This window comes from Macaca fascicularis, chromosome 11, assembly GCF_037993035.2.
Source record: "Macaca fascicularis isolate 582-1 chromosome 11, T2T-MFA8v1.1".
NCBI lineage: Eukaryota > Metazoa > Chordata > Mammalia > Primates > Cercopithecidae > Macaca > Macaca fascicularis.
The window spans coordinates 59959476-59984774 of NC_088385.1; the positions used below are offsets into that span (position 1 = coordinate 59959476).

The following is a 25299-nucleotide window of genomic DNA, read 5'->3' on the forward strand; positions in this document are numbered from 1 at the left end:
GGAGGACACAGACACATGTGCAACAGTTACAGACCAGGCCATGGCTGGATGCCGACCCTAGGTCTCCTCGGAATTCAGGAAAGAAGGAGATGGATGGAGGCTGAAGGCTGAGAAAGACTTGCAGTGGGAATGCAGATGGATCCTAAGAGAGGGCAAGAGAAATGGGGTGGGTGACTGGAAGGAAGAGAAGCATTCCGGGGTAAGAGGAGGAAAGCCATGAGCTTACAGTGGAAATGAATAGGACTTGTCCTGAGGTCAGTGGCAACACAGGGCTGGCGGGAGCATGGGAGTGAAGGCAGGGTGGGCAGAGTTTTCTGAGCACATGAGGAGTCATGAGTGCCAGGCAGGCCAAGGAATCAACATTTTATCCTACAGAAAATGGTAAGTCACTTAAAGATTGTGTGACAAGGAATAATGTAGTACAATGGATGCTCTCAGAAGACCAATTTGTAGCAGTAGGATGCAGAAGAATTAACAGGCTCTTGCAGTAAATAAGGCAAGAGGCGATCCACACTTGAATAAGAGTGATGATGGTAGGAAATGACAGAGAGAACAATCTGCAGGCGTGCTCATTCTCTGGATTGTGCTGAATTCAACACTTAGGGGAGCTACGTTGTAGGAGAAGGAAGACTCAAAGATGATCCTGGGATTTCAAGCCTGGAAGACTGGAAAAATAATGGCACCCCTCAAAGAAACAGGGATGCAGAAAGGGGAAACTGGATAGAAATAAACTGGTATTGCTTGGAAATACTCATCTGAGTGGAGGTCTTCTGGGACTACAGATGGCAAACTGTTTTCCATACATCCTATGGGAGGGGGTCAGGCCCACAGCTCTGATGAGATGCTAGAATGGAAAGCAGGTTTGAGAGTCAGGGTATAGCTGAAGCCTTGTGATGGGCTCCATTCCCTAAAGGAGAGAGAATTCAGAGAGATGGATGGGAGGAGGGAGCAAACACCAAGGCCTGGGGGACCCTCCAAATGACAGGGCAAGAAGATCAAGAAAATCTGGAAAGGGAGCAACCATCCTCAAAATGGGATGGTCTAATATAATCCACTGCCAACAGTCACTAGACCTCACACATGATGTGTGGTGCACACATCATGCATCACGTAACGACGTTTCAGTCAACGAGGCTGCAGTGAGCTGAGATCGCACCACTGCACTCCAGCCTGGGTGACAGAGTGAGACTCTGTCTCAAAAATAAATAAATATTAAAAAATAAAGTGGACAATTATGTGGTTTTTCATATATTCACAAAGTTGTTGCAACCATCATCACTGTCTAATGCCAGAACATTTTCAGCACCCAAAAAAAACCCTCAATAGCAGTCATTTCCCATTCTTCCCTTCCCCGACCCCTGGCAACTACTAATCTACTTTGTTTCTATAGATTTGTCTAGTCTGGCCATTTCATATAAAAGGTGTCATATAATATGTGGTCTTTTGTGACTGGCTTCTTGTGCTTAGCATAATGCCTTTAAGGTTCATCCAAGTTGCAGCACGTACCAGTATTTCTTTGTTTGGCCAAATAATATCTCATTATATGGATACACCACATTTATCTATTCATTTATCAGTTGATAGACGTTTGAGTTGTTTCCACTTTTTGGCTATTATGAATAATGCTGCTGTGAACATCTGTGTACAAGTTTTTGTGTGAACATATGTTTTCAATTCTGTTGAGTGTATACCTAGTAGTGCTGGAATTGCTGTGTCACAGGGTAACTCTATATATAACCCTTTGAGGAACTGCCAAACTGTTTTCCAAGGTGACTGGACCATTTTACACTCCCATCAGCAGTGTATAAGGGTTCCAGTTTCTCCACAACCTTGCCAACACTTATTATTGTCTTTGTTATCACAGACATCTGCGTTTTTAATTTTTATAGGGATTGCCTACATCCATAAAGGTTGTACCAATGTATGAAAGTCCCTGCATCCTCAGCCTTAGCAACAGAGTATGCTATCAAACTTTTGAAACTGGGGACTAAAAAATGGTATCTCAGGGTTTTAATTTAGTTGAATGCCTGCATTAGTCAGTTTTGCCATTATCAACAAATGCCTTCAGAATCCCACAGAGGTTTATTTCTCTTTCATGGTTTACATTGGTAGTGGTGTTGGCTACAGTTCTGATTCATGTGCCTTTATTACAAGACCTAGTCTGAAGTAACTGCCCTCATTTGGGACACATTGTTTTAACGGCAGGGCAAAAGAACAAAAGGCAGAGAAAACCACCCACTCACTCTTAAAGCTGCTGCTCAGACCTGGCATATGGCATATCTGCTTATACTCACTTGACCAAGACCACACAGCCAAGTACTAGGGAAGTGGGGTGAGGACGTATATTGCTCCCACAGAGGGCACTGCAAAGGGCATGGCAATGGGGGAAAATATAAACTTCTCTTACAAGATCATTGGGCACGAGCCCATAGTAGGATTTTTCGTTGTTGTTGAGACAGAGTCTCACTCTGTCACCTAGGCTGGAGTGCAATGGCACGATCTTGGCTCATTGCAACCTCCAACTCCTGGGTTCAAGCAATTCTTCTGCCTCAGCCTCCTGAGTAGGTGGGATTACAGGCGCAAGTCACCACGCCCAGCTAATTTTTGTAGTTGTAGTAGAGATGGGGTTTCACCATGTTGGCCAGGCTGGTCTTGAACTCCTGAGCTCAAGTGATCTGCCCACCTCGGCCTCCCAAAGGGCTGGGATTACAGGTGTGAGTCACGGTGCCCAGCCCCATAGTAGGGTTTTGCATTGTCTCACCTCAGCCTGCACCGCCCTCCTCCCTCATTTCCAGATTTCTGAGTATGAACCACTGAGTATAAACATCCTTCTCCCTCACGGATGCCCTCTTGATTATCCCTTCTCATTTTTTCAAATCTGCATCCTACCTCTTTCTCACAGCATTTTACATTGTTCAAACCTCACAACACACCCGCCTCCAGCCACCTCCTCTTCACAGCCAATCTTCTTCAAAGGGTTATCTCCAAGTAGCTTCCACCTTCAAGGTCACCAAGAATTTCCCTGCCTCCAAACCCAATGGACACACATCTCATCTTTATCCTGTTTGACACCTCTGGAGCCATCCAACATAGTTTGCCACTACATCTTGAAACATATTCTTTAACTGGCTTCCATATTACTACCCTAGTTTGTCCCCTCTCTCTGGCCATTCCTAGCTTCCCATGAATTTTCACCTTCCTCTGGCCCTCCTTTAAATGCTGGAGTTCCTCAGGGTTCTGTCCCAGGGCCTCTTTCCTCTGCATCTGTACCTACTCCTGGGCAAGCTTATCCATGCCCAGGGCTATCTGCTCGTGACCCCCTCCCTCTCAGACCTCTCCTGAGCTCCAAATCCCTGATGCCACCTGCCTGACCTGGAATTCCCACAGGCACTTCACACTCCAAAAATGAGCTCCTTATCAGCTCTCTGAAATCTGCTCTTCTTCTTGGGTTCCCCAGCTCAGTGAATCGCACAATCTTCTACTGGTTGCTCAAACCAGGGATTTTAACTGATACTGAACTGATTTTCCCATATATATATATATATACACACATATATACATGTACATATATATATATACACATATATACATGTACATATATATATATATATATATATATATATATATTTTTTTTTTTTTAAGAGACAAGGTCTTTCTCACTCTGTCATCCAGGCTGAAGTGTGGTGGCAAGATGTTGGATCACTGCAGCCTCAAACTCCTGGCCTCAAGCAATTCTCCTCAGCCTCCCTCCTGGGATTATAGGCATGAGCCACCATGCCGGGCCTTTTTATTTAACCTTTTTATTTAATCTTCAAAGGTTGTTACATTTTCTCTCTCTTCTCCAACACAACACTGAAACCTGTCAATCAACACAACACCAACACCTGGATAGCTTCACTTTTTTCCTCTGGGGCATGTTCTAATTTTTTTTCCTTAAAAATATAGTACTTTAGGCCGGGCGCGGTGGCTCAAGCCTGTAATCCCAGCACTTTGGGAGGCCGAGACGGGCGAATCACGAGGTCAGGAGATCGAGACCATCCTGGTTAACACGGTGAAACCTCGTCTCTACTAAAAATACAAAAAACTAGCCGGGCGAGGTGGCGGGCGCCTGTAGTCCCAGCTACTCGGGAGACTGAGGCAGGAGAATGGCGTAAACCTGGGAGGCAGAGCTTGCAGTGAGCTGAGATCCGGCCACTGTACTCCAACCTGGGTGGCAGAGCGAGACTCCGTCTCAAAAAAAAAAAAAAAAAAAAAATATATATATATATATATAGTACTTTAGGCCGGACGCGGTGGCTCAAGCCTGTAATCCCAGCACTTTGGGAGGCCAAGATGGGCGGGTCACGAGGTCAGGAGATCAAGACCATCCTGGCGAACACGGTGAAACCCCATCTCTACTAAAAAATACAAAAAAACTAGCCGGGCGAGGTGGCGGGTACCTGTAGTCCCAGCTACTCGGGAGGCTGAGGCAGGAGAATGGCGTAAACCCGGGAGGCGGAGCTTGCAGTGAGCTGAGATCCGGCCACTGCACTCCAGCCTGGGCGACAGAGCGAGACTCCGTCTCAAAAAAAAATAAAAATAAAAATAAATATAGTACTCTAGAGCTGGGTGCAGTGGCTTATGCCTGTAATCCCAAGACTTTCAAAGGCCAAAGCGGGCAGATCATGAGGGCAGGAGTTCGAGACCAGCCTGGCCAATATGGTAAAACCCCGTCTCTACTAAAAATATAAAAAGTTAGCCAGGTGCAATGGCACGTGCCTGTTGCCCCAGTTACTCAGGAGGCTGAGGCAGGAGAATTGCTTGAACCTGGGAGGCAGAGGATGCAGTGAGCCAAGATCACGCCACTGCACTCCAACCTGGGGGACAGAGCGAGACTCCGTCTCAAAAAAAAAAAAAGAAAGAAAAGAAAAATACAAAAATTAGCTGGGCGTAGTGGTACTCACTGTGGTTCTAGCTACTCCAGGGGCTGAGGTGGGAAGATCACTTCAGCCTCGAAAAACAGGAGGCAGAGGTTGCAGTGAGCTGAGATCTCACACCACTGCATTCAGCCTGGGTGACAGTCAGACCATGCCTCAAAACAAAACAAAACAAAACGAGCATTTTCCTTTAAAGGAAAAGTGGTAGCTTTACAGTGAGAAAACCTGGTGGACACCACTTTGCCCAAGTAATCATCACCAATAAGGCAACAGGCCGACATCATGGGCCTCCTGATATGAAACGCTCAACATCACTTATATAGTATTTCTGCCAAAAATGCAGGACCCAAATCTAATTGGGACACAAAATATATATCTAAATTGAGGGTCATTCTATAAAACATCTACTCTGTACTCTTCAAAAATTTCAATGTCATGAAAATTAAAGGGAATATGAGGAACTGCTCCAGACTGAAGGAGACTAGAGGTATTACGACCAAAAGGAATATGTAATCTTAGACTGGCTACTGGATAAGGAAGAAAAATTCCTGCTATAAAGACCATTACTAGGGCCAGGTGCAGCGGCTCACACCTGTAATCCCAGCACTTTCAGAGGCTGAGACAGGCAGATCACATGAGGTCAGGAGTTCGAGACCAGCATGGCCAACATGGTGAAACCCCATCTCTACTAAAAATAAAAAAATTAGCTGGGCATGGTGGCATGCGTCTGTAATCCCAGCTACTCGGGAGGCTGAGGCAGGAGAATCTCTTGAACCTGGGAAGTGGAGGCTGCAGTGAGTCGAGATCACAACACTGCACTCTAGCCCGGTCATCACAGCAAGACGCCATCTCAAGAAGAAAAAAAAAAAATTATTGGAACAACTGGTGGAATCTAACTATGGATGGTATTATAAATATTAGTATTCTACCAGTGTTAAATTTCTTGAATCTGATAACTGTATTGTGGTTATGTAAGAGAACGTTCTTATTCTTAGAAAACATGCTAAAAGAGCATAATGTCTGCAACTTTCAGACAGTTCAGAAAAAGACAACCCTATTTGTATATATGCATAGGCATTTATTTGTAATATGTTTATTGACATATGATTCACATACCATGAAGTTCACCCTTTAAAAGTAATTCAGTGGTTTTTAGTATAAAACTATGCACTGATCACAACTATTTGATTTCAGAACACTTTCATCACCCCAAAAAGAAACTCCATACCTATTAGCAGTCACTCTCCATGCATTTTTGAAAATACTGAAAAAGAAGGAAAAATACTTCAAAATATTCATTTGTGGCTATTTCTGGGTGTTGTTACTATGGATGATTTTTAAGTTTCTTATTTATACATATCTATATATTTATAACTTTATACAATCATTTCACATTGCTTATGGAATTAAAATAAAGGTTATTTTTAAACAATATAAAAATCGGCTGGGCGCGGTGGCTCACGCCTGTAATTCCAGCACTTTGGGAGGCTGAGGTGGGTGGATCACCTGAGATCAGGGGTTTGAGACCAACCTGGCCAACATGGCAAAGCCCCATTTCTACTAAAAACACAAAAATTAGCTGGGAGTGGCAGCAGGTGCCTGTAATCCCAGCTACTCAGGAGGCTGAGGCAGGATCCACTTGAACCTGTGAGGTGGTGGTTGCAGTGAGCCAAGATGGCACCACTGCACTCCAGCCTCGGCGACAGAGTGGGACTCCATTTCAAAAATATATACATATGGAGGAATTAAGGGGGTACAAGAATTCTAAAATATACAAGTCATCAGGCTCAAGGAATGTCCCTTGCACATTATGTGATTTCCCAACTCCTCAATCCACTGTTATCAAAGGTCTAATGGAAGGCAAAGGGAGCCACACACTGCTCATCTCTATTACACAACCCCTCAACCCCCGCTGGCTCTCAGGGAAGGGAATGGGTTCAGTTTGTTCAGCAAACATTGACTGAGTGTCCTCTACTTCTGAGTGCCTGGCTGGCATTACCCTAGGTGCTGCATCTGCCCTGCGGGCTCCAGCTAACAGGCTGGCAAGAGAGACCTGCATGTAAAATAAAGGGAAATTGCCATAAGAGGGAGTTGAGGGGTCACCATGGAAAGGCAGGAAAGTTCAACTGGCCCAGGGCAGGCTTCAAGGAGAAAACACTAAGGCTCTCCTTAAGGCAACAGAGAGCTGGTGCAGGAAAAAACTCAGAAGTAATCATTACAATGCTATTTGAATAAGTGACGGAGTGGGCCTGAGGGAAGAGGGAGTTAGGTAAGGTCACATAGGAGGAGGCCTGCCTGGGGACAAAGGGATCTAGGCAGTTGTCTCCTGAAGCGCTCTCAGCCAGGTTTATGGTTAGAAAGTTAAAGTACTCTGTGCTATCTCCCAATCAACAAACCCCAATGGCTCCACGCCCACATTAAGAGAGGTACAAACTCCAAACCCTCCTATGTATATAATCTTTTCTCTGCTTCTAGACTGTACTTTCCTGGGTGGAGAGAACTAAGTCTTCTCCTTCATTAAGTAAACTAATAGAAAACAGGGACCCCTCAAATGTTAATTTCCATCTTCTTGATTGTCCTCTCCCCTCCCCCAGGGACTTGCACAGAGGCATTACATAGACATTTGTTGAATCAATGATTTACAGGTACTAGAAAAAATGCTGCATTCTACTTACATTTGACTTGTATCAACCAAGAATATGTAGTAACAATAACAGATTTGCAAAGGGGGCTTTTTCTTCTCATTTATTATCTCATTTGACCTTCACAGTAGTACGAGAAATTAGCCTAAAGAGGTATTTATTCATTCTTGTTTTCAAGATGAGGATTTTTGGCTGAAAGAAGGTCAACTAGTTTGCCCAAAATTACAAAAGTGACATGGGAACAAGCCTAGATCGCTGACTTTCTGACTTTAGGCTACCTCTTCCACTGCATCACTGGTCCGTGTGGCATTTCTCACTATTTCTCACCTCTGACAAAAATTAACTGCAGCTAAGATAAAGACAGAAACTGAAAATATACAACCATAAGAATACCAGAAAGGGGAGGGGCGGGCGCAGTGGCTCATGCCTATAATCCCAGCACTTGGGAGGCTGAGGCAGATGGATCACCTGACGTCACCTGAAGTCAGGAGTTCGAGACCAGTCTGACAAACATGGTGAAACCCCGTCTCTACTAAAAATACAAAAATTAGCCGGGTGTGGTGGCACATGCCTGTAATTCCAGCTACTTGGGAGGCTGAGGCAGGAGAATCACTTGAACCCAGGAGGTGGAGGTTGCAGTGAGCCAAGATCACACCATTGCATTCCAGCCTGGGCAGCAAGAGTGAAATTCCATCTCAAAAAAAAAAAAAAAGAATACCAGAAGGGGCTGGGCGCGGTGGCTCATGCCTGTAATCCCAGCACTTTGGGAGGCTGACGGGTCAGGAGATAAGACCATCCTGGCCAACATGATGAAACTCCAGTCTATACTAAAAATACAAAAATTAGCTGGGCGTGGTGGTGCGTGGCTGTAATCCCAGCTACTCGGGAGGCTAAGGCAGAAGAATCGCTTGAACCAAGGAGTCGGAGGTTGCAGTGAGCTGAGATCATGCCACTGCACTCTAGCCTGGCGATAGACAAGACTCTGTCTCAAGAAAAAAAAAAAAAAGAAAAAAAAAAAAAAGAAAAGAATACCAGAAGGAAGTACAGGGAAATATTTAATAATATTGAGGTATCATGTCACAAAAACCCAAGAGCCACAGGTAGATTTGACAATGTAAAACTTTTTAAATTCTGCATAAAGACACCATTAAAGTGGTTAAGGATAATGCCTGGCTTTATTTTTCCCACTCATTATTTTATCCAATCAATATTTTTCAGAATGTTTTTTGCTGTCCTTGCAATTATTCTTTTCCATGTAAATTTTTTTTTTTTTTTTTTTTTTGAGACGGAGTCTCGCTCTGTCGCCCAGGCTGGAGTGCAGTGGCCGGATCTCAGCTCACTGCAAACTCTGCCTCCCGGGTTTAAGCCATTCTCCTGCCTCAGCCTCCTGAGTAGCTGGGACTACAGGCGCCCGCCACCTCGCCCGGCTAGTTTTTTGTATTTTTAGTAGAGACAGGGTTTCACTGTGTTAGCCAGGATGGTCTCGATCTCCTGACCTCCTGATCCACCCGTCTCGGCCTCCCAAAGTGCTGGGATTACAGGCTTGAGCCACCGCGCCCGGCCTCCATGTAAATTTTTAAATCAGCTCAAGTTCCATGTAAAATCTTGTTTTAATTGGCCGGGTGCGGTGGCTCAAGCCTGTAATCCCAGCACTCTGGGAGGCCGAGGCGGGCGGATCACGAGGTCAGGAGATCGAGACCATCCTGGCTAACACGGTGAAACCCCGTCTCTACTAAAAAAAAATACAAAAAACTAGCCGGGCGAGGTGGCGGGCGCCTGTAGTCCCAGCTATTCGGGAGGCTGAGGCAGAAGAATGGCGTAAACCCGGGAGGCGGAGCTTGCAGTGAGCTGAGATCCGGCCACTGCACTCCAGCCCGGGCGACAGAGCGAGACTCCGTCTCAAAAAAAAAAAAAAAAAAAATCTTGTTTTAATTACAGTTTGCTTTAACTTAATCTGTAGCAAAAACTGATGTCTCTACAATATTAAGTCTTCCTATTCATGAGCATAGTAAAACTCTCCATTTAATCAAACCCTTTAAATTTTTTAAAAAATTTATTTATTAATGGCAGGGCACGGTGGCTAACGTCTGTAATCCCAGGACTTCGGGAGGCTGAGACGGGCAGACCACGAGGTCAGGAGATGGAGACCATCCTGGCTAACACGGTGAAACCCCGTCTCTACCAAAAATACAAAAAATCAGCTGGGCATGGGGGCGGGCGCCTGTCCCAGCTACTCGGGAGGCTGAGGTAAGAGAATGGCATGAACCTGGGAGGTGGAGCTTGCAGTGAGCCAAGATCACGCCACTGCACTCCAGCCTGGGCGACAGAGCGAGACTCCGTCTCAAAAAAAAAGAAGAAAAATCATTATTTCAGAGATTAGGTTTTGCTGTATCACCCAGGCTAAAGTGCAGTAGCACAATCATGGCTTACTGCAGCCTCAAACTCTTGGGCTCAAACAATTCTCCCACCTCAGCCTCCTGAGTAGCTAGGACTACAGGCACGTGCCACCACGCCGGGTTAATGTTTTAATTTTTTGTAAACAGGGTCTCACTATGTTGCACAGGCTGGTCTTAAACTCCTGGCTTCAAGCAATCCTCCCACCTCAGCCTCCCAAAGCACTGGGATTACAGGTGTGCGCTACCTCGCCTGGCCAAAATAGAATGTTTTTATTGTGAATTGGATTATTTATTCTATGGCATTTTAGTGTTGGTTATATTCTTTTTTTTTTTTTTTTTTTTTGAGACGGAGTCTCGCTCTGTCGCCCAGGCTGGAGTGCAGTGGCCGGGTCTCAGCTCACTGCAAGCTCCGCCTCCCGGGTTCACGCCATTCTCCTGCCTCAGCCTCCCGAGTAGCTGGGACTACAGGCGCCCGCCACCTCGCCCGGCTAGTTTTTTGTATTTTTAGTAGAGACGGGGTTTCACCATGTTAGCCAGGATGGTCTCGATCTCCTGACCTTGTGATCCGCCCGTCTCGGCCTCCCAAAGTGCTGGGATTACAGGCTTGAGCCACCGCGCCCGGCCGGTTATATTCTTATATTTTATTTATATAATTTTTGTTCATTAATCTGACATCTGGTCATGTTGCTGAACTCCACAGTTCTGATACATTGTCAATCGTTTCTCTTTGTAAGATGAATATATAGGAAACCAAGGAGGCTTTAGGGTGACCAGGAGCTCTCCTAAAATATTAGTTTTAATAGTAAACATCGGCCGGGTGCGGTGGCTCAAGCCTGTAATCCCAGCACTTTGGGAGGCTGACATGGGCGGGTCATGAGGTCAGGAGATCGAGACCATCCTGGCTAACACGGTGAAACTCCGTCTCTACTAAAAAAAATACAAAAAATAGGCCGGGCGCGGTGGCTCAAGCCTGTAATCCCAGCACTTTGGGAGGCCGAGATGGGCGGATCACGAGGTCAGGAGATCGAGAGACGATCCCAGCTAACACGGTGAAACCCCGTCTCTACTAAAAAATACAAAAAAAAAAAAATAGCCGGGCGAGGTGGCGGGCGCCTGTAGTCCCAGCTACTCGGGAGGCTGAGGCAGGAGAATGGCGTAAACCCGGGAGGCGGAGCTTGCAGTGAGCTGAGATCCGGCCACTGCGCTCCAGCCTGGGTGACAGAGCAAGACTCCGTCTCAAAAAAAAAAAAAAAATAAAATAAAATAAACTAGCCGGGCGAGGTGGCGGGCGCCTGTAGTCCCAGCTACTTGGGAGGTTGAGGCAGGAGAATGGCGTAAACCCGGGTGGCAGAGCTTGCAGTGAGCTGAGATCCGGCCACTGCACTACAGCCTGGGCGACAGAGCGAGACTCCGTCTCAAAAAAAAAAAAAAATAGTAAACATCCCTGACTTGTTCCTATCAAAGATAGTAATGTTGCAAATATTTTCCCATAAAGCATGACTTTTGTCTCAAAAGCTGAAAGATAAGTGAAAAACAAAGAGAAAATATTTTATATGCAGATGACAAAGAATAGCTATTAACCACAACACGGACAGGATTTCTACCATCAATAAGAAATATACAAATGATCTACCTTTTTTAATGGGCAAAGGATATGAACAGACAGTTTACAAAAACAATTAAAAAGGTCAAAAAGCAATAAAATAGTCCCACCTATTTGGAAGGACGAAGTGGGAGGATCACTTGAGCCCACAAGTTGGAAACCAGCCTAAGGCAACAAGGCGTGGAGGCCCATCTCTTTATGTATGTATTTATTTATTTATTTGTTGAGACAGAGTTTCACTCTTGCTGCCCAGGCCGGAGTGCAATGGCACGATATTGACAGCCTGGGCAGCAAAAGTGAAATTCCATCTCAAAAAAAAAAGAATACCAGAAGGGGCTGGGCACGGTGGCTCATGCCTGTAATCCCAGCACTTTGGGAGGCACTCTCTGCACTCTACCCTGGGCGACAGAGTGAGACTCCATCTCAAAAAAAATAAATAAATAAATAAAAATAAACATAAAATTTTAAAAATTTTATCCCATCTACAAATCCTTACAAATGCAAAAGGTAACTTTTTTTTTTTTTTTTTTTTTTTTGAGACGGAGTCTTGCTCTGTCCCCCAGGCTGGAGCGCAGTGGCCGGATCTCAGCTCACCTCAAGCTCCGCCTCCCGGGTTCAGGCCATTCTCCTGCCTCAGCCTCCCGAGTAGCTGGGACTACAGGCGCCCGCCGCCTCACCCGGCTAGTTTTTTGTATTTTTTAGTAGAGACGGGGTTTCACCGTTTTAGCCAGGATGGTCTCGATCTCCTGACCTCGTGATCCACCCGTCTCGGCCTCCCAAAGTGCTAGGATTACAGGCTTGAGCCACCACGCCCGGCCTTTTTTTTTTTTTTTTGAGACAGGCTGGAGTGCAATGGCACGATCTCGGCTCACCACAACACTTGCCTACCGGGTTCAAGCGATTCTCCTGACTCAGCCTCTCGAGTAGCTGGGATTACAGGCATGTGCAACCACGCCCGGCTAATTTTGTATTTTTAGAAGAGACATGGTTTCTCCATGTTGGTCAGGCTGGTCTCGAACTCCCGACCTCAGGTGATCTGCCCGTCTCAGCCTCCCAAAGTGCTGGGATTACAGGCATGAGCCACCTCGCCTGGGGCAAAAAGGTAACTATTTAAGGATGTTCACTATTGTATTGTTTACAAAGAAAAAAAAATCTGAAACCTTAATGTTCATCAAGATGGAAATAAACAAGGCACACAAATAAACTGGAATACTGTGCAACAATTTTTTAAATGTTAGCTGACTTAGATGTCTAAAATACACTGTATGGCGCATTACAGGTGCTCAATAAATACTGGATGAAAATATTTTTGTATGAACACAGAAAAAAGCCTAAAAGCATATACACCAAACTGGTAAGAATGATTTCCTTCAGGAGCATGGGATAAGTAGATGAGGAGAATAACTACTGTGTGTCTTTTATACTTTTGCATTGTGACGATTTGTAAAATAAGTAGGAGCTAATTTTTTTTTTTTTTTGGTGAGACGGAGATTTACTCTTGTTGCCCAGGCTGGAGTGCAATGGCCTGATCTCGGCTCATCCCATCCTCCTCTTCCCAGGTTCGAGCGATTCTCCTGCCTCAGCCTCCCGAGTAGCTGGGATTACAGGCATGTGCCACCACACCTGGCTAATTTTGTATTTTTTTTTTTTTAGTAGGGACGGGGTTTCACCGTGTTGCCCAGGCCGATCTCCAACTCCTGACCTCAAGTGATCCACCCGCCTCGGCCTCCCAAAGTGCTGGGATTACAGGCGTGAGCCACTGCGCCCGGTCTTGAGCTAATTTTTTAAAAAGATTTTTTTAAAAGACATTCCTGGTGATGTTTCTTTTTCTTTCTCCATTTTGTCTCTATTTTAGAGTGATCCTAAAACACACAAAAAACATACTTTCAATGGCCCAAATCATGGAGTGGCTCAGGGAAATGAAATCTGCCTAAAATAAATAAATAACTAAATAAATAAAAAGTTGAGAATCCTTGTCTTTTTTTCATCACAAAGAGTTTTTTTTTTTCCTTCTTTTGGCATCACCATTACTTCTCCTAAAGTCATGACATATCACCTACAGCAAATAATGAGGACTTAAATGGAATTGACATCTCCTTCCATCAAGCGCATTTGCAGTCCATCTTCAGCAGGACCTCTCTTTTTTTTTTTTTTTTTTTTTTTTTTTTTTTGAGACGGAGTCTCGCTCTGTCGCCCAGACTGGAGTGCGGTGGCGCGATCTCGGCTCACTGCAAGCTCCACCTCCCGGGTTCACGCCATTCTCCTGGCTCAGATCCCAAGTAGTAGCTGGGACTACAGACGCCTGCCACCGCGCCCGGCTAATTTTTTGTATTTTTTTTTTTATTAGAGACGGAGTTTCACCGTGTTAGCCAGGATGGTCTCGATCTCCTGACCTCGTGATCCGCCCGCCTCGGCCTCCCAAAGTGCTGGGATTACAGGCGTGAGCCACCGCGCCCGGCTAGCAGGACCTCTCTCTAATGGCTAAGGCTAGGCAGAAGAATTTGAAGACAGTATGGTTTCCATTTTCCTAATGCAGCCTGGCCCAGGAGCCAGGTCTCCCATAAGACTAGTCTACTGGGGAAGTCAGGGTCTTTTCCACGTGTGGAGGCTAGTGTTCGATGCTGGACGGCCTGGAATAAAGGAGGAAAGTGAGAAGGTAACCAGGCTGGCCTCGGGATTCGCAGACCATGGGGGGGGCTTTGACTTCTGCAGGGAGGTGAGCAGTGTGGCCTCGGGCTACTCAAGGAACGCTTCTGCGAGAACACTCATTTTCAAACTGGTTGAGCGCACAAGGCAAGAGTGTGCAAAGAAAAGTTAACGCCTCTCCCAGCTGACCCCAAAATCTACTGATCTGGGCTTGATAGAAAAAGTTTGGAGAAGAACCACCTCGGACGAGTTACGTGAAAAGGCTGGGTACGAACTACTTTGGCTCTACTTGGGGCGCCGGCTCAGAGAGATGAGGTGAACGTCCGCGAGGAAGACAGAGTGACGACGATTTTTCAAGGAGTCTGAACCAGCTCACCCAGCAAACCCTCTTCCCATCGAGCACCCAGCGCACAATTATTGCAGGGCCGAGGCTCCTACCCTCAGTCTCGATGGCGACCGGGGCGCGCCCCGGCCACGGCGCACGCGCGGGCCTTGGCGCCCCCTCCTCCAGGCCATCCGCGCACGGCACCGCCCACTCACCAACTGCACCTCTCCGTGCGTCCCCAACCTCACCCGCTCTGAGGCTGCCCCCGCTCGTCTAGCTGCCGAGCCCGGAAGTGGATGCAGCAGCTCGGCGGAGAGGACGAGGGGGAGGGGGAAGTGCTTCCGGGGAAACGGGCCGGGGTTGGTGTTTGTAAACTTGCCTCGGTCCCGGTGGGGGCAGCCGCGGCTGCGGCGTTGGCAGGGTGTGCTGGGGCCTGGGGGAGGCGCCGCGCGGCCGGGGAGCCAGCGGGAGGCCGCGCCTGGCAGGTAGGAGCACGCCCCAGAGAGCGCAGCGTCGTCCGTACAGACGGCAGCGCTTCAGTACCTCGCAAGCCGTGGGGCGCCGCGCGGGAAGGGGGAGGGGAGGGGAGGAGGGGCGCGTGGCGAAGGGAGGGGGTTCTCCGGGGAAGGGAGGGGAAAGGCCGTGCGCGCACACCGCCCCCTGCCCGCGCGTCCCGCCGCGTCCCCGGCCCGGGAGAGGGCTCGCTCGGAGGGGACGCGGGCGCGAGCACGCACCTCGCGCGCTTCTCGCCACTCTCCGGCTCTGCTCCCGGTTGGTGCAGCGGGTGCAGGGGCTGGCTGGCCGGAGCGAGATGGGCAACACGCCGCGCCGGGCTTCGCCTGCCTGCCCTTCACCTCCGCAGCGAGTTTCCTTACCTTCGGGCTGACGCAGAGAACGCGCACGTGTGGGCACTGCCAGTCCCGTTTCTGCCCGCCACCGAAGCACCCAGCAATGGCCCTTGAGTTTTCCTCCACCCTAGTCTGTCCGCCTCTGTAAAGTGCGAGCTTTTCGGGCCGGCCCATTGGGCACAAAAGCCCCAAAGGATCTCCGCCCCCTTTTTCCATTCCTGAGATGGCAAATCCAAGCAATTGCCCTTTTGGCAGAGTTCCTCCATAGGAGGCCCCAATTACTTTTGCTCCTGTTGGCTTCCCCTCCTTGCCCAGGAGACCAGTTCCTCCTATTGACCTAGAAAGAAAACTCTTCTTGACTCATGTCCTGGTTCTGAGCTTCACAAAGAGCGCCCAGCAAAAAAAAGTTCACGTCGCACGTAGTAATGGCCTGAAGATCTTGCATTTAGCAGCCCCCTTCGTCCTTTCTGGTTTTAGGTTTCTGGAACAGATCGTGAGCTTCATCGAGACAATTCAACTGGAAAACCAAGACTGGTAGACACTCTTTTTCTTCAGACAATAGGCAGGAGCCAGGCAGAGTCCAAGGATTCTTGGAACACCTATCTTTTCTTTGGAGGACACTAAGTTCTATTTGAAGACAAAGTTCAATATGGCAACAGGACTGATGGGACACGAAGGAGTCGTTACCGTGGTTTGGTGACAGTTGTTCAAAACGACAGTGTCTTAAGGAAAGGTGGACCAAGGAACTCCTGAACTTTTGGGTTGCATTAAGTGAAAAATCAGCATGGCTCAGGTAAAAAAGCTCTAGAGTCCTCCTCCAAGATCACTGGGAAGCCTGTTGCAGTTTCACTCTTGAATGCTGCTCTAGTCAACATATTGACCAACCCCAGTGATCCAAGCTCTGTATTAAGCACCAGGGGGAGATCTAGAGGAAGGAAAGGAGACAGGCCACAGCCCCTGCCTTCAGGGAGCTTCCAGTCAAATGAAGGAGGTAGGCTATCCTGCATCACAGGCACTGATGGGACATTTGCAAAGCAACGTGTACTCAGTTTACTTTTGGTACATTAAGTGCTGAGGGGTGTAAGGGAGTGAATAGTATGGTGAATGCTTCATTTGTTTTTTTTCAACAGGAATTTATTGAGTTCCTGTTGCATGCAAGGCATTGTGCTGGGACTACAAAGATGAATAAGATTGTCCTTGTCCCCAGTGAGCTTCCAGGCTAGTTGGAGTCGGGAGAGGGATGGAAAGACATTTATTTTTATATTCTCAATGCCTTGTATAGTGGCTAGGTAGTAGTAGAGACTCTGAATCTGTTGATTGAGGAATGTGCAGTAATAGGGGTATGTACATAGGAGAGAACAGTACTTCTGCTTGGACAGAAAAAGAAAATGAAGGTTGACAGATAGAAGGGCGTTTGGACAAAAGGAACAGCATGGGCAGGAGCTTAGAGTCGTGGGAAAACGTGATGAGGTTCTGGGTACTGCAGGTAGTTTGGTAGTTATAGACTAAGGGATTTAAATGGGGATGGTTATGGAGGTAGCATTGACAGTGATAGGTGAGGAAGTTGTTCCCTGCAGTAAGCAGAGTGTAACCTAAAGCCCTTTTATGCCTTGCTAAGTTAAGCAGCGGAGTAGCATCAGAGCAGTGTATGTAGGTCATTATCATTGTGGAGGTAGAGGATGGATTGGAGAGACAGAATGAGCAGATAGGCTGTTGTAGTCATCTGAGTAGAATAGCTGTGTGCACATATCTCCAGAGCTTCTCCCAAGCTTTCTTCTAGGGAACCTTCCCTACCAGTCTCACCAGGATGGCAGTCTGATTGTAGTATAATTGGCTTTCCTCCAGCTGCTTCTGAATGCACAGCTTCCTCCTTTCCATATAGAATAGGGGCCCATCAGTTTCTTCTTCCTTTGTCTTTTGCAACCCACTTCTCAGCATTGTATTCACTCTTCTGAGAAGGCTGCCTTCCACTAGGGACTCAGCTTTGTGCTGGACACTGCTAAGCATTTTACATCTTAGTTTACTTTTCATCAACCGTGTAAGGATAAGCATTATGACAGGCATTTTTCATGTAAGGAAACTAAGGCTTGCAAAGGTGAATAACTTGCCCGAGATTATTATACAGTGCAAACAGCTAAGCTAAGATTTTTAACTCTGGATCTTTCATTCCAGAGTCCTAGAAGTTGGAGGGAGGGGTCCTAGAATATACTGATCATCCAAAAGGAATTTCTTCATAAATTTGGGCGTTTGCTGACCAACAATTTCTTAAAAGTTTTTTTTCAGTAAAGTATTTTCTTTCATGCTGGCTAACCGAAGTCAGCCTGAAGAATGTAGCAGTGGAATGAGGAAATGTACTTAAACATACCTTACTTAAGTAATTTTTTAAACTATATGTGGAGCAAGGAATGTGAAAAAATGTGATCATACATGCACACATATAAATGGCCTAAAAGGTCAAGAGAAATAAGAAAACCTTCCAAGTGGTTTAATTTTTCTATCAGTTGCAATTGGTAATACTTAAGGAGTTTAAAATCTAAAGGGAGAAATAGCCTGTAATCCCAGGACTTTAGAAGGCTGAGGCTGGAGGATTGCTTAAGCTCAGGAGTTCCACACCAGCCTAGGCAACATGGTGAAACCCTGTCTCTATAAATGCAAAAAAAAAAAATAGCTGGGCGTGGTGGTGTTCTGAAGTCCCAGTTATGAGATAGAGGTAGAAGGATCGCTTAAGCCAGGGAGGTCAAGACTGCAGGCCAGGCGCGGTGGCTCAAGCCTGTAATCCCAGCACTTTGGGAGGCCGAGGCGGGCGGATCACGAGGTCAGGAGATCGAGACCATCCTGGCTAACACGGTGAAACCCCGTCTCTACTAAAAATACAAAAAGAAATTAGCCTGGCGTGGTGGCGGGCGGAGTAGTCCCAGCTACTCTGGAGGCTGAGGCAGGAGAATGGCGTGAACCCGGGAGGCGGAGCTTGCAGTGAGCCGAGATCGCGCCACTGCACTCCAGTCTGGGCGACAGAGCTAGACTCCGTCTCAAAAAAAAAAAAAAAAAAAAGACTGCAGTGAGCCGAGATCATGCCACTGCACCCCAGCCTGGGCAACAGAGTGGCACCCTGTCTCAACCAACAAACAAAAAATGAAACCAATAGAAAATACAGTTGGCACCAGTAAAGTCTGCCAATCGAAAGTGGGCTCTGAAGCTAATTTTTTTTTTTTTTTGGAGACGGAGTCTCGCTCTGTCGCCAGGCTGGAGTGCAGTGGCGTGATCTCAGCTCACTGCAGCCTCCGCCTCCCGGGTTCAAGCAATTATTCTGCCTCAGCCTCCCAAGTAGCTGGGACTGCAGGTGCGTGCCACCACATCTGGCTAATTCTTGTATTTTTAGTAGAGACGGGGTTTCACCTATTGTCCAGGCTTGTCTCGAACTCCTGACTTTGTGATCCGCCCACCTTGTTCTCCTGAAGTGCTGGGGTTATAGGTGTGAGCCACCATGCCTGGCCCAACTGAGGGCTGTTGAGAGAGGAAGGAGGAAGGTCCTGAAGGAATCTCCCATGTCAGTGGGTTAGCAAGATGGAACCTCATACCCACTCACAGTTAAGGCCTAGAAATACCTTCAAAGAAACATGTAGTCACACACACTGCCTAGTTCTGATGACAAAGGTGTCGGTAATACTTGATTATTTACTTGATCTGTATTTAAATGCTGAGAGATGACAAGTCGTTCCTGGTGAGATGACTTAGGGAGGACTCTTGAAGGAAGCAAGGCTTTGGCAGTGAGGAGGGACATTCACTGGAGCGAAGCAGTGTGTAGCTGGGTGTAAAAGGTAGTTCTATAGAGAATGGCAGTCTATTTTTGCCCTGCCCTGCCCTGCCAGGTGACCTGACACCTCATCTCCTTTCAACTTAGGCAAGTCTCCTGGCTTGTGAAGGCCTAGCAGGTGTGAGTTTGGTTCCCACTGCAGCCAGCAAGAAGATGATGCTGAGCCAGATTGCCGGCAAGCAGGCCGAGAATGGCGAGCGGGCAGGTAGCCCTGATGTGCTGAGGTGCTCGAGTCAGGTACAGCGCTTGAGTCCATTGTGGCACCTGGGGATTGGGTGGCCCAAGCTCTCTGCCAGGAGATACCAAGCTCTGATTCCTTGATGCTTCTGCATAGGGAAGTGGGGCAAGGGGATCCAGCTGGGGAATGGATGAACATTGGTATTTCAGAAAGCTAAGGAAGGTCTTTTGTGTACCTTCAACTCTTTAAGACCAGGTGATTGGAGAAGAAATAGTTGTATACTTCCTCTAAGCTTTCGGGGCAGGTGGTTTACTCTCATTTATGAATTTTGTCTGAGAGCTGCACTGGGTCTCATCTCATCTTCTGAGATGGGCTGTGAGTTTAGATTTGATTTGTCTTCAAAGGGTCACCGAAAAGACAGTGATAAGTCCCGGAGCCGCAAAGATGATGACAGCTTGTCTGAGCCCTCTCATTCAAAAAAGACTGTTAAAAAGGCAGGTAATGGGGTGGCCCCCCAACTCATAAAGTTTGGTAATGGGGTAATATTCCTCCTCCTTCCCTCTACCATGTAACCTGGAGCTTTCTCTAGATGCTTTGATCTCTGATAGCCAGTGAGTGAGTCACCCAGATTTCATCTAGAGACTACCTTGGTAGTTGATCTCTAGCCTTGCTGGAACAGTAGAGTACAGGTTGGGGAGCATGAGATCCCAGATCCCGTGGCATGGGGGCAGGCAGGCTCCAGCTCAAGTCATACTCAGACTGCTGGGTTTGACAGGATAGACAGCTTACCCACTCCACCTCCTTCCCCAAAGGGTCTCTTACCTCCATGGAGTACAGGAGATGGCAGCACCTTTAGACAGCATCAGAGAGGTTCCTTTCTTCAGCAGCTGGAAGTGGACCCAGAGTAGAACAGTCTCTCCAGGAAGAGGGCAGTGGTGGCCTCATGACATGCCTGATTATTGCCCCCAGGTGGTGGTAGTGGAACAAAATGGTTCTTTTCAAGTAAAGATTCCCAAAAATTTTGTTTGTGAACACTGCTTTGGAGCCTTTCGGAGCAGTTACCACCTAAAGAGGCACATCCTTATTCACACTGGTAAGTGTCTTGCTTACATTCAAAAGAGGGAGGATAGTCTATCGCTTGTATTCCATGTCTGTTTGTGGCTCTAGTTGGGTTTATTTTAATGGGTATTAGAAATGAAGGAAGAAGATGAGTCAGTGAAGCAGAGAGATTGCATGGCTTTGTATCTGTTGTCACTGAGACCAGCACCTTTGGGGACCCCTCCCCATTTATGATCACTTAGGTGTCTACATATTACTAATAGCTAAAGTTTCTGAGAAAATAACTGGAATGAGGTCCCTACCATACATACCTCCCCACATTCACTTCTCTCTCCACTTGGGCCAGGTGAGAAGCCATTTGAGTGCGATATATGTGATATGCGTTTCATCCAGAAGTACCACCTGGAACGCCACAAGCGTGTGCACAGTGGTGAAAAGCCTTACCAGTGTGAACGGTGTCATCAGGTAAGGCTCATCCCTGCTGCAATCCCCCACACACTTTTCCTTCCCCAAGAATCAGGGCCACCCTCCCCTCCTGCCTGACAAAAGAGCCACCAGCATTGCTCGCCATATAATAGTTGGCACATCAGGGTGAGGTGCATCTGTCTGGCCTTATGCAGCTGATCATGGGGAGGAGCAGTTACAAGATTGTAATAATAATAATAATAGCATTTCATGATCACTTACTCTGTGCCAGGCACTATGAGAGCATACTTTACACAGATGATTTTATTTAATCTTCACATGACTCCCTAAGGTAGCTGTATTGTCCTTATTTCACATATGGGAAAATTGAGATTCAGAGAAGTTAAGTTTCCCAAGGACACAGCAGATCACGAACAGAGCTGGGATTCAGTCCAACTTCAGAGCTCATGCACTTTGGAGGAAGAGATACAATCTTTGCCCTGGGGGTCAGTATCTGATCTGATGAGAATGTAAGAGCTGGGGCCAAAACAAGACAAGAACAAGAGATGAGAAATGATAATAGCTAACACTTCCTGGATGCATTGCTAGGTCCCAAGCTTTGCTCCGCACTCTTACATTGAATCTTCAGACACTAGAATAAAAGCTCTATGAGGGCAGAGACTTTGTTCCTCTGGTTCTCTACTCTGTATCTGCCTTGAGATAGATACTCAATAAATCTTTGATGACTAAAGCAGCTGTGCTGTGAGTAGGTACTTTTAGCCTCGCTTTACAGTTTTGTAGATGAGTGTACAGATTCTGGGCTGTTAGGTAACTTGCCCAAGGTCACACAGCTGCTGAGCGATAGAGCCAAGATTCAGCCCCAGGCGCTCTGGCCCGAGAGCTTGCATTCTCCACCACCGTGTGCTCTTGCTGTCTGCGCGCAGGCTGAGGGGATGGAGAATGTGGTATCTGCCTCCTGTGAAAGGAATGAGGTAGCCAACAGGTAGCTGAGTTTCCCCCTCAGGCACTTAACCCTCCCTTTCTTCTCAGTGTTTTTCTCGGACAGATCGATTACTCAGACACAAACGGATGTGCCAAGGGTGCCAGTCCAAGACTTCCGACGGGCAGTTTTCTCTATAGGCGCAAGGGGCCCCCGGGTGGTGGGAGTGATCAGAAGAACCTGCCGAAGAGCACACCCCCTCTGGTCTGATGGTCCCACCAACGCCCCATGTGAACCTGTCCCACTCCTGGAGGAGTGGACCCAGGAGACCAGAAGAATGCATCAGGGGACAGTGGCCCCAGAACCTCAGCTCTGTAAATAATCTGAGACTATGAGTATCTCGGGGAAGTTCTTACAGCATTCCTGGGTAGGGGAGCTAGTCCCTGGACCCTTGGCTGAGGTCATAGGTGGGGACTCAAGGTACAGGACCAAGACTGAAGTGTGGCTCCCACAACCTTGGACTCCAGCTGGCAGCTGAAATGGAAAAGATTGGGGAAGGGGATTTGTTTGTTCTGTTCTTGTTTTTGTTTATCCAAAAGCAACTTCAGCAGGTACACTGTGGACACAGGTAATCCAGAGGTATAAGCGTCCTGGTCCAAAGTAGGGACTATAGCTGGTCCAGCTCTCCCCAAAAATTGGGTTTTTAGTTGTAGCAGCTCCTCAGTGTTTCACAGTCCTGCACTTCACCTCCTTTTTGAGGAAGAATAAGATCAGGAATGGCAGCTGAGCTTACTTTGGCTTCCTTATACACTGTAGGGATAAAAGGAAAAACGGGGTGGAGCAAACGAGGACTGGATCCAAAAAGTGGATGGCACCTCTTCCTTCCTCAAGGGAAAAGGAAGAGTTGTGCCTGTGGGTGTTGTCATGGCCCATGTCACATTGGCACCTGATGGCATCAGCTCAAGTGCCTTTAGGAGGAAACTTGGGTGAGAGTGGCCCGTGAAGCCCCTTTCTTCTTTTCTTGGGGAGTTGGTCTTGGAGATGGTTTGTGGCTACCTCGCTGCCATTGACTCCTAAAGTGAGACGTGTTGAGCAAGGAGTCATGGATGTCAAAGTGGGTTCTCTCTCCTTGTGCCCTCTTAGGAACAACCCAAGACTGGTCCCAAGTTGGCTAACAGCTGCTCAAGAAACAAAGGAATCTGGGGTCTTCTGACATGCCTGTTGAGCAGTAGGAGCTGTTCTCCCTCCCCAAGTCCTATCACTGTATTCAGGTAGAGGAGGTTGGGAGGGGTCTGTCCTTTGGTCCCAAAAAAACAAGATCTCAGCTTCCTTCCTAATGGCCATCCCTACCCAACAGAGTGTGGGGGATGGGGGTGGGGGTGCTGCAGAGAAAAGACTAAAGAAGAAACCTAATGTAGGTTCCATTCTTAACCATATTCTTTGCTCCTCTCTGCTCCAATACCACCACCTTGTCCACTCCCAAAAAAGTAATCAGGGGTGTGTGTGTGGATGTGTGTGTGAGATATGAGTGCGTGTATTTGTATGCTTGCAAGAGATGGCATAGTAATGAGCCAAACACTTCTCTGGCCCTCACCTTCGGGGAGGATGAGTGGAAAATAGCCTCCTCTTGCCCAAACATGAAGGGTGCTTGAGGTCTCAGCAGGAGCTGAAGAACACAATTTAGGGAACAGAAGGGCTTTTGTTTTGGAGGGGTTTTTTTTTTTTTTTTTTTAGATTAAATTCAACAGCCTAGTGGTTAGGGTGTTTCTAACCCAAGCCAGGGCCTGTGAACATGAATTTTCTAAGGTGAAATAAACCTTTTCTTTCTGCTAAAGAAAGAATCCTTATGGGAAGTTCTGGGGTTTGGTTGACCCCCACTGTAACCTGACCTGCCCTGTGGCGGGTAAGGGAACTATGTTAGTAATCATGGAGACTGGGTGAACCTGAGTACCAAGCTGTCAGTAGGGTCTTTTTTTCCCAGAAAACTTAAAGAATGGGATGATTCCTGGCTGTTACCTATTCTGGAGGGGTGGGGTTGGGGAGGGGGTTGTCCATACCTCTGTGGTATGAGTATTTCACGGAAAAAGCAGGCATGGCACCCATTCGATTTTCCCTGACAGCATCTGAGATCCTTTTGGGGAGACGCTGAGGAGTGTGTGCTGCCGTGTACTCATTGCTTTATGCTGACACTCCCATTTGATGTGGTCCAGAACTTAGACCTCAGTCCTTGGATCAGCCCTGTGGTCCCTGCAAGCAGGGGCATCTTTCTGCATGTGAGCCACCCCCTTCCTGTTCAAGGGTTCTGCTGGAGCTGGGGTTTTCGTCCTTCTCTTCTGGGATGATTCACCCCACATCTTCCAGCACCCTGTAAACCATTTTAAAATGTTTAGAAAACTATCCTCCCAAAAATGCTTATGAAAATGAGAGGCCTTTCTCCCTGCCACTTACAGCTAATCTGTTTGGCATAGGGGTGTATGTGGAGAGACTCACATGAGTGACCTATGCCCCTATGTGTACTAATGTGTGTACTGGGTCAGAAGGTGCCCTGGGTTCCCACAGACCTTGGTTTCCTGCCTGGATGGGTGGGAGCGAGGGAACTTCAGAGAGTATGTGCGAACAGCCATAGCAGAGCCACCCCTGCCAGGGACCCGGTGAGGGAAACTCAGGAGCAGGTGGTTGGTTCAGTTCCCACGCCGATATCTGGGGTAATGGATGTGTGAGAAGAGAGAAGCAAAGCAGTGAAAGGAGTTATTCCACATCCAGAGGGCCCGGGAGTCCCACAGATACCCCAGGGAAGCCACTGACTCAGACCGCTGCAGAGGCTCCTGGGCCCAATGCCTCACCCCTGCTGGCCAGCATGGGGCCTAGCACTGGAAGATGCCTCAGGTGTGTTTGGAGTAGGGGAGACGGAAATAGGGCAGGCTCTCAGAGACCAGGACGGAGAGTCAGGGAACCTGGGAAAGAGTAGTGCCAGTTCCGGGTAGGCTGCTGCACCAGGCCCTACCAGCCCAGGCTATAAAGAGTCTGCTTTGCCCCAAGTCTTTTCCGTCCACCCCCAACAGCCTCGTCATCACTTAGCTACTGATCGCGCCCATGGCTTGACATTGGAGGGTTACATTAGTGGAGTCTGCCACAGCTTCTAACCCTCTCCCCAGATGCCCTTTGCCTCTGCTGTGGCCCTGGGGTTTTATCAACTGTCCCCTTCCTATCCTCCTCTCCACCTTCTTTTTTTTTTTTAAATAATATACTTATTTTGCTATGGGGGAGGGGAATATCAAATGGACAAGATCACTTTTAAATGGTAGTTTTTATAAGATGTTATAAACTTGTATCTTTTTACCATTAAAGTGCAGTGTATGTTCCTTCGTGATACATTTAGGATATTTAAATAAAAGGAAAATGGGGCTTTTCTACTACCTCCTCTTTGGGGAAGCTTTTTCATACTGGTTTTAGTTGTTTTCCTTCCTTTTTTCTCCCTATATAATCACCCCACAACTTCCAGCACCCTATAAGCCATTTTAAAACCC

The 25299-nt window shown here is 47.3% G+C and overlaps 2 protein-coding genes across 43 annotated transcripts in view; one reads left to right on the forward strand and one right to left on the reverse strand.

Annotated features, from left to right (window-relative positions):
* Positions 1 to 15714, reverse strand: part of CSAD (cysteine sulfinic acid decarboxylase) — a 33368-nt gene extending 17654 nt beyond the window's left edge. For 12 of the 38 annotated variants that reach the window (XR_012420288.1, XR_012420284.1, XR_012420292.1 and 9 more), the window contains exon 1: positions 15263 to 15529. Coding sequence is in view for 6 of the 38 variants with exons in the window: in XM_065524259.2 (XP_065380331.1) it covers positions 15404 to 15642 (239 nt within the window). In the remaining 32 variants the exon portion in view is untranslated. Of the gene's footprint in view, positions 1 to 6144; positions 6181 to 13966; positions 14016 to 14641; positions 14823 to 14903; positions 15105 to 15262 lie in introns of those variants that run through there. The other 26 variants (XR_012420298.1, XR_012420285.1, XR_012420299.1 and 23 more) reach the window with 7 other exon arrangements.
* Positions 14872 to 25119, forward strand: ZNF740 (zinc finger protein 740). 5 transcript variants are annotated; one of them, XM_074006964.1, is made up of 7 exons: positions 14872 to 15013; positions 15854 to 16367; positions 19278 to 19427; positions 19773 to 19862; positions 20338 to 20461; positions 20774 to 20892; positions 21883 to 25119. In XM_074006964.1, exons 2-7 carry the CDS (start codon positions 16359 to 16361, stop codon positions 21970 to 21972), a joined length of 582 nt encoding a protein of 193 aa, XP_073863065.1. In that variant the 5' UTR covers positions 14872 to 15013; positions 15854 to 16358; the 3' UTR covers positions 21973 to 25119. The 5 variants fall into 5 exon arrangements, with proteins under 5 accessions (XP_073863065.1, XP_015286455.1, XP_005571032.1 ...); XM_015430969.4 differs by having other exon boundaries at positions 22916 to 25119; XM_005570975.5 differs by having other exon boundaries at positions 15854 to 16169.
* The last annotated feature ends 180 nt before the right edge of the window (positions 25120 to 25299 follow it).

Excerpts from the sequence above, each read along its gene's own strand:
- ZNF740 (XM_015430969.4), top strand. Across the intron at positions 20,462-20,773 it reads GCACATCCTTATTCACACTG|GTGAGAAGCCATTTGAGTGC; the intron begins GTAAGTGTCTTG and ends CACTTGGGCCAG. Across the intron at positions 20,893-22,915 it reads AGTGTGAACGGTGTCATCAG|GAACAACCCAAGACTGGTCC; the intron begins GTAAGGCTCATC and ends GTGCCCTCTTAG.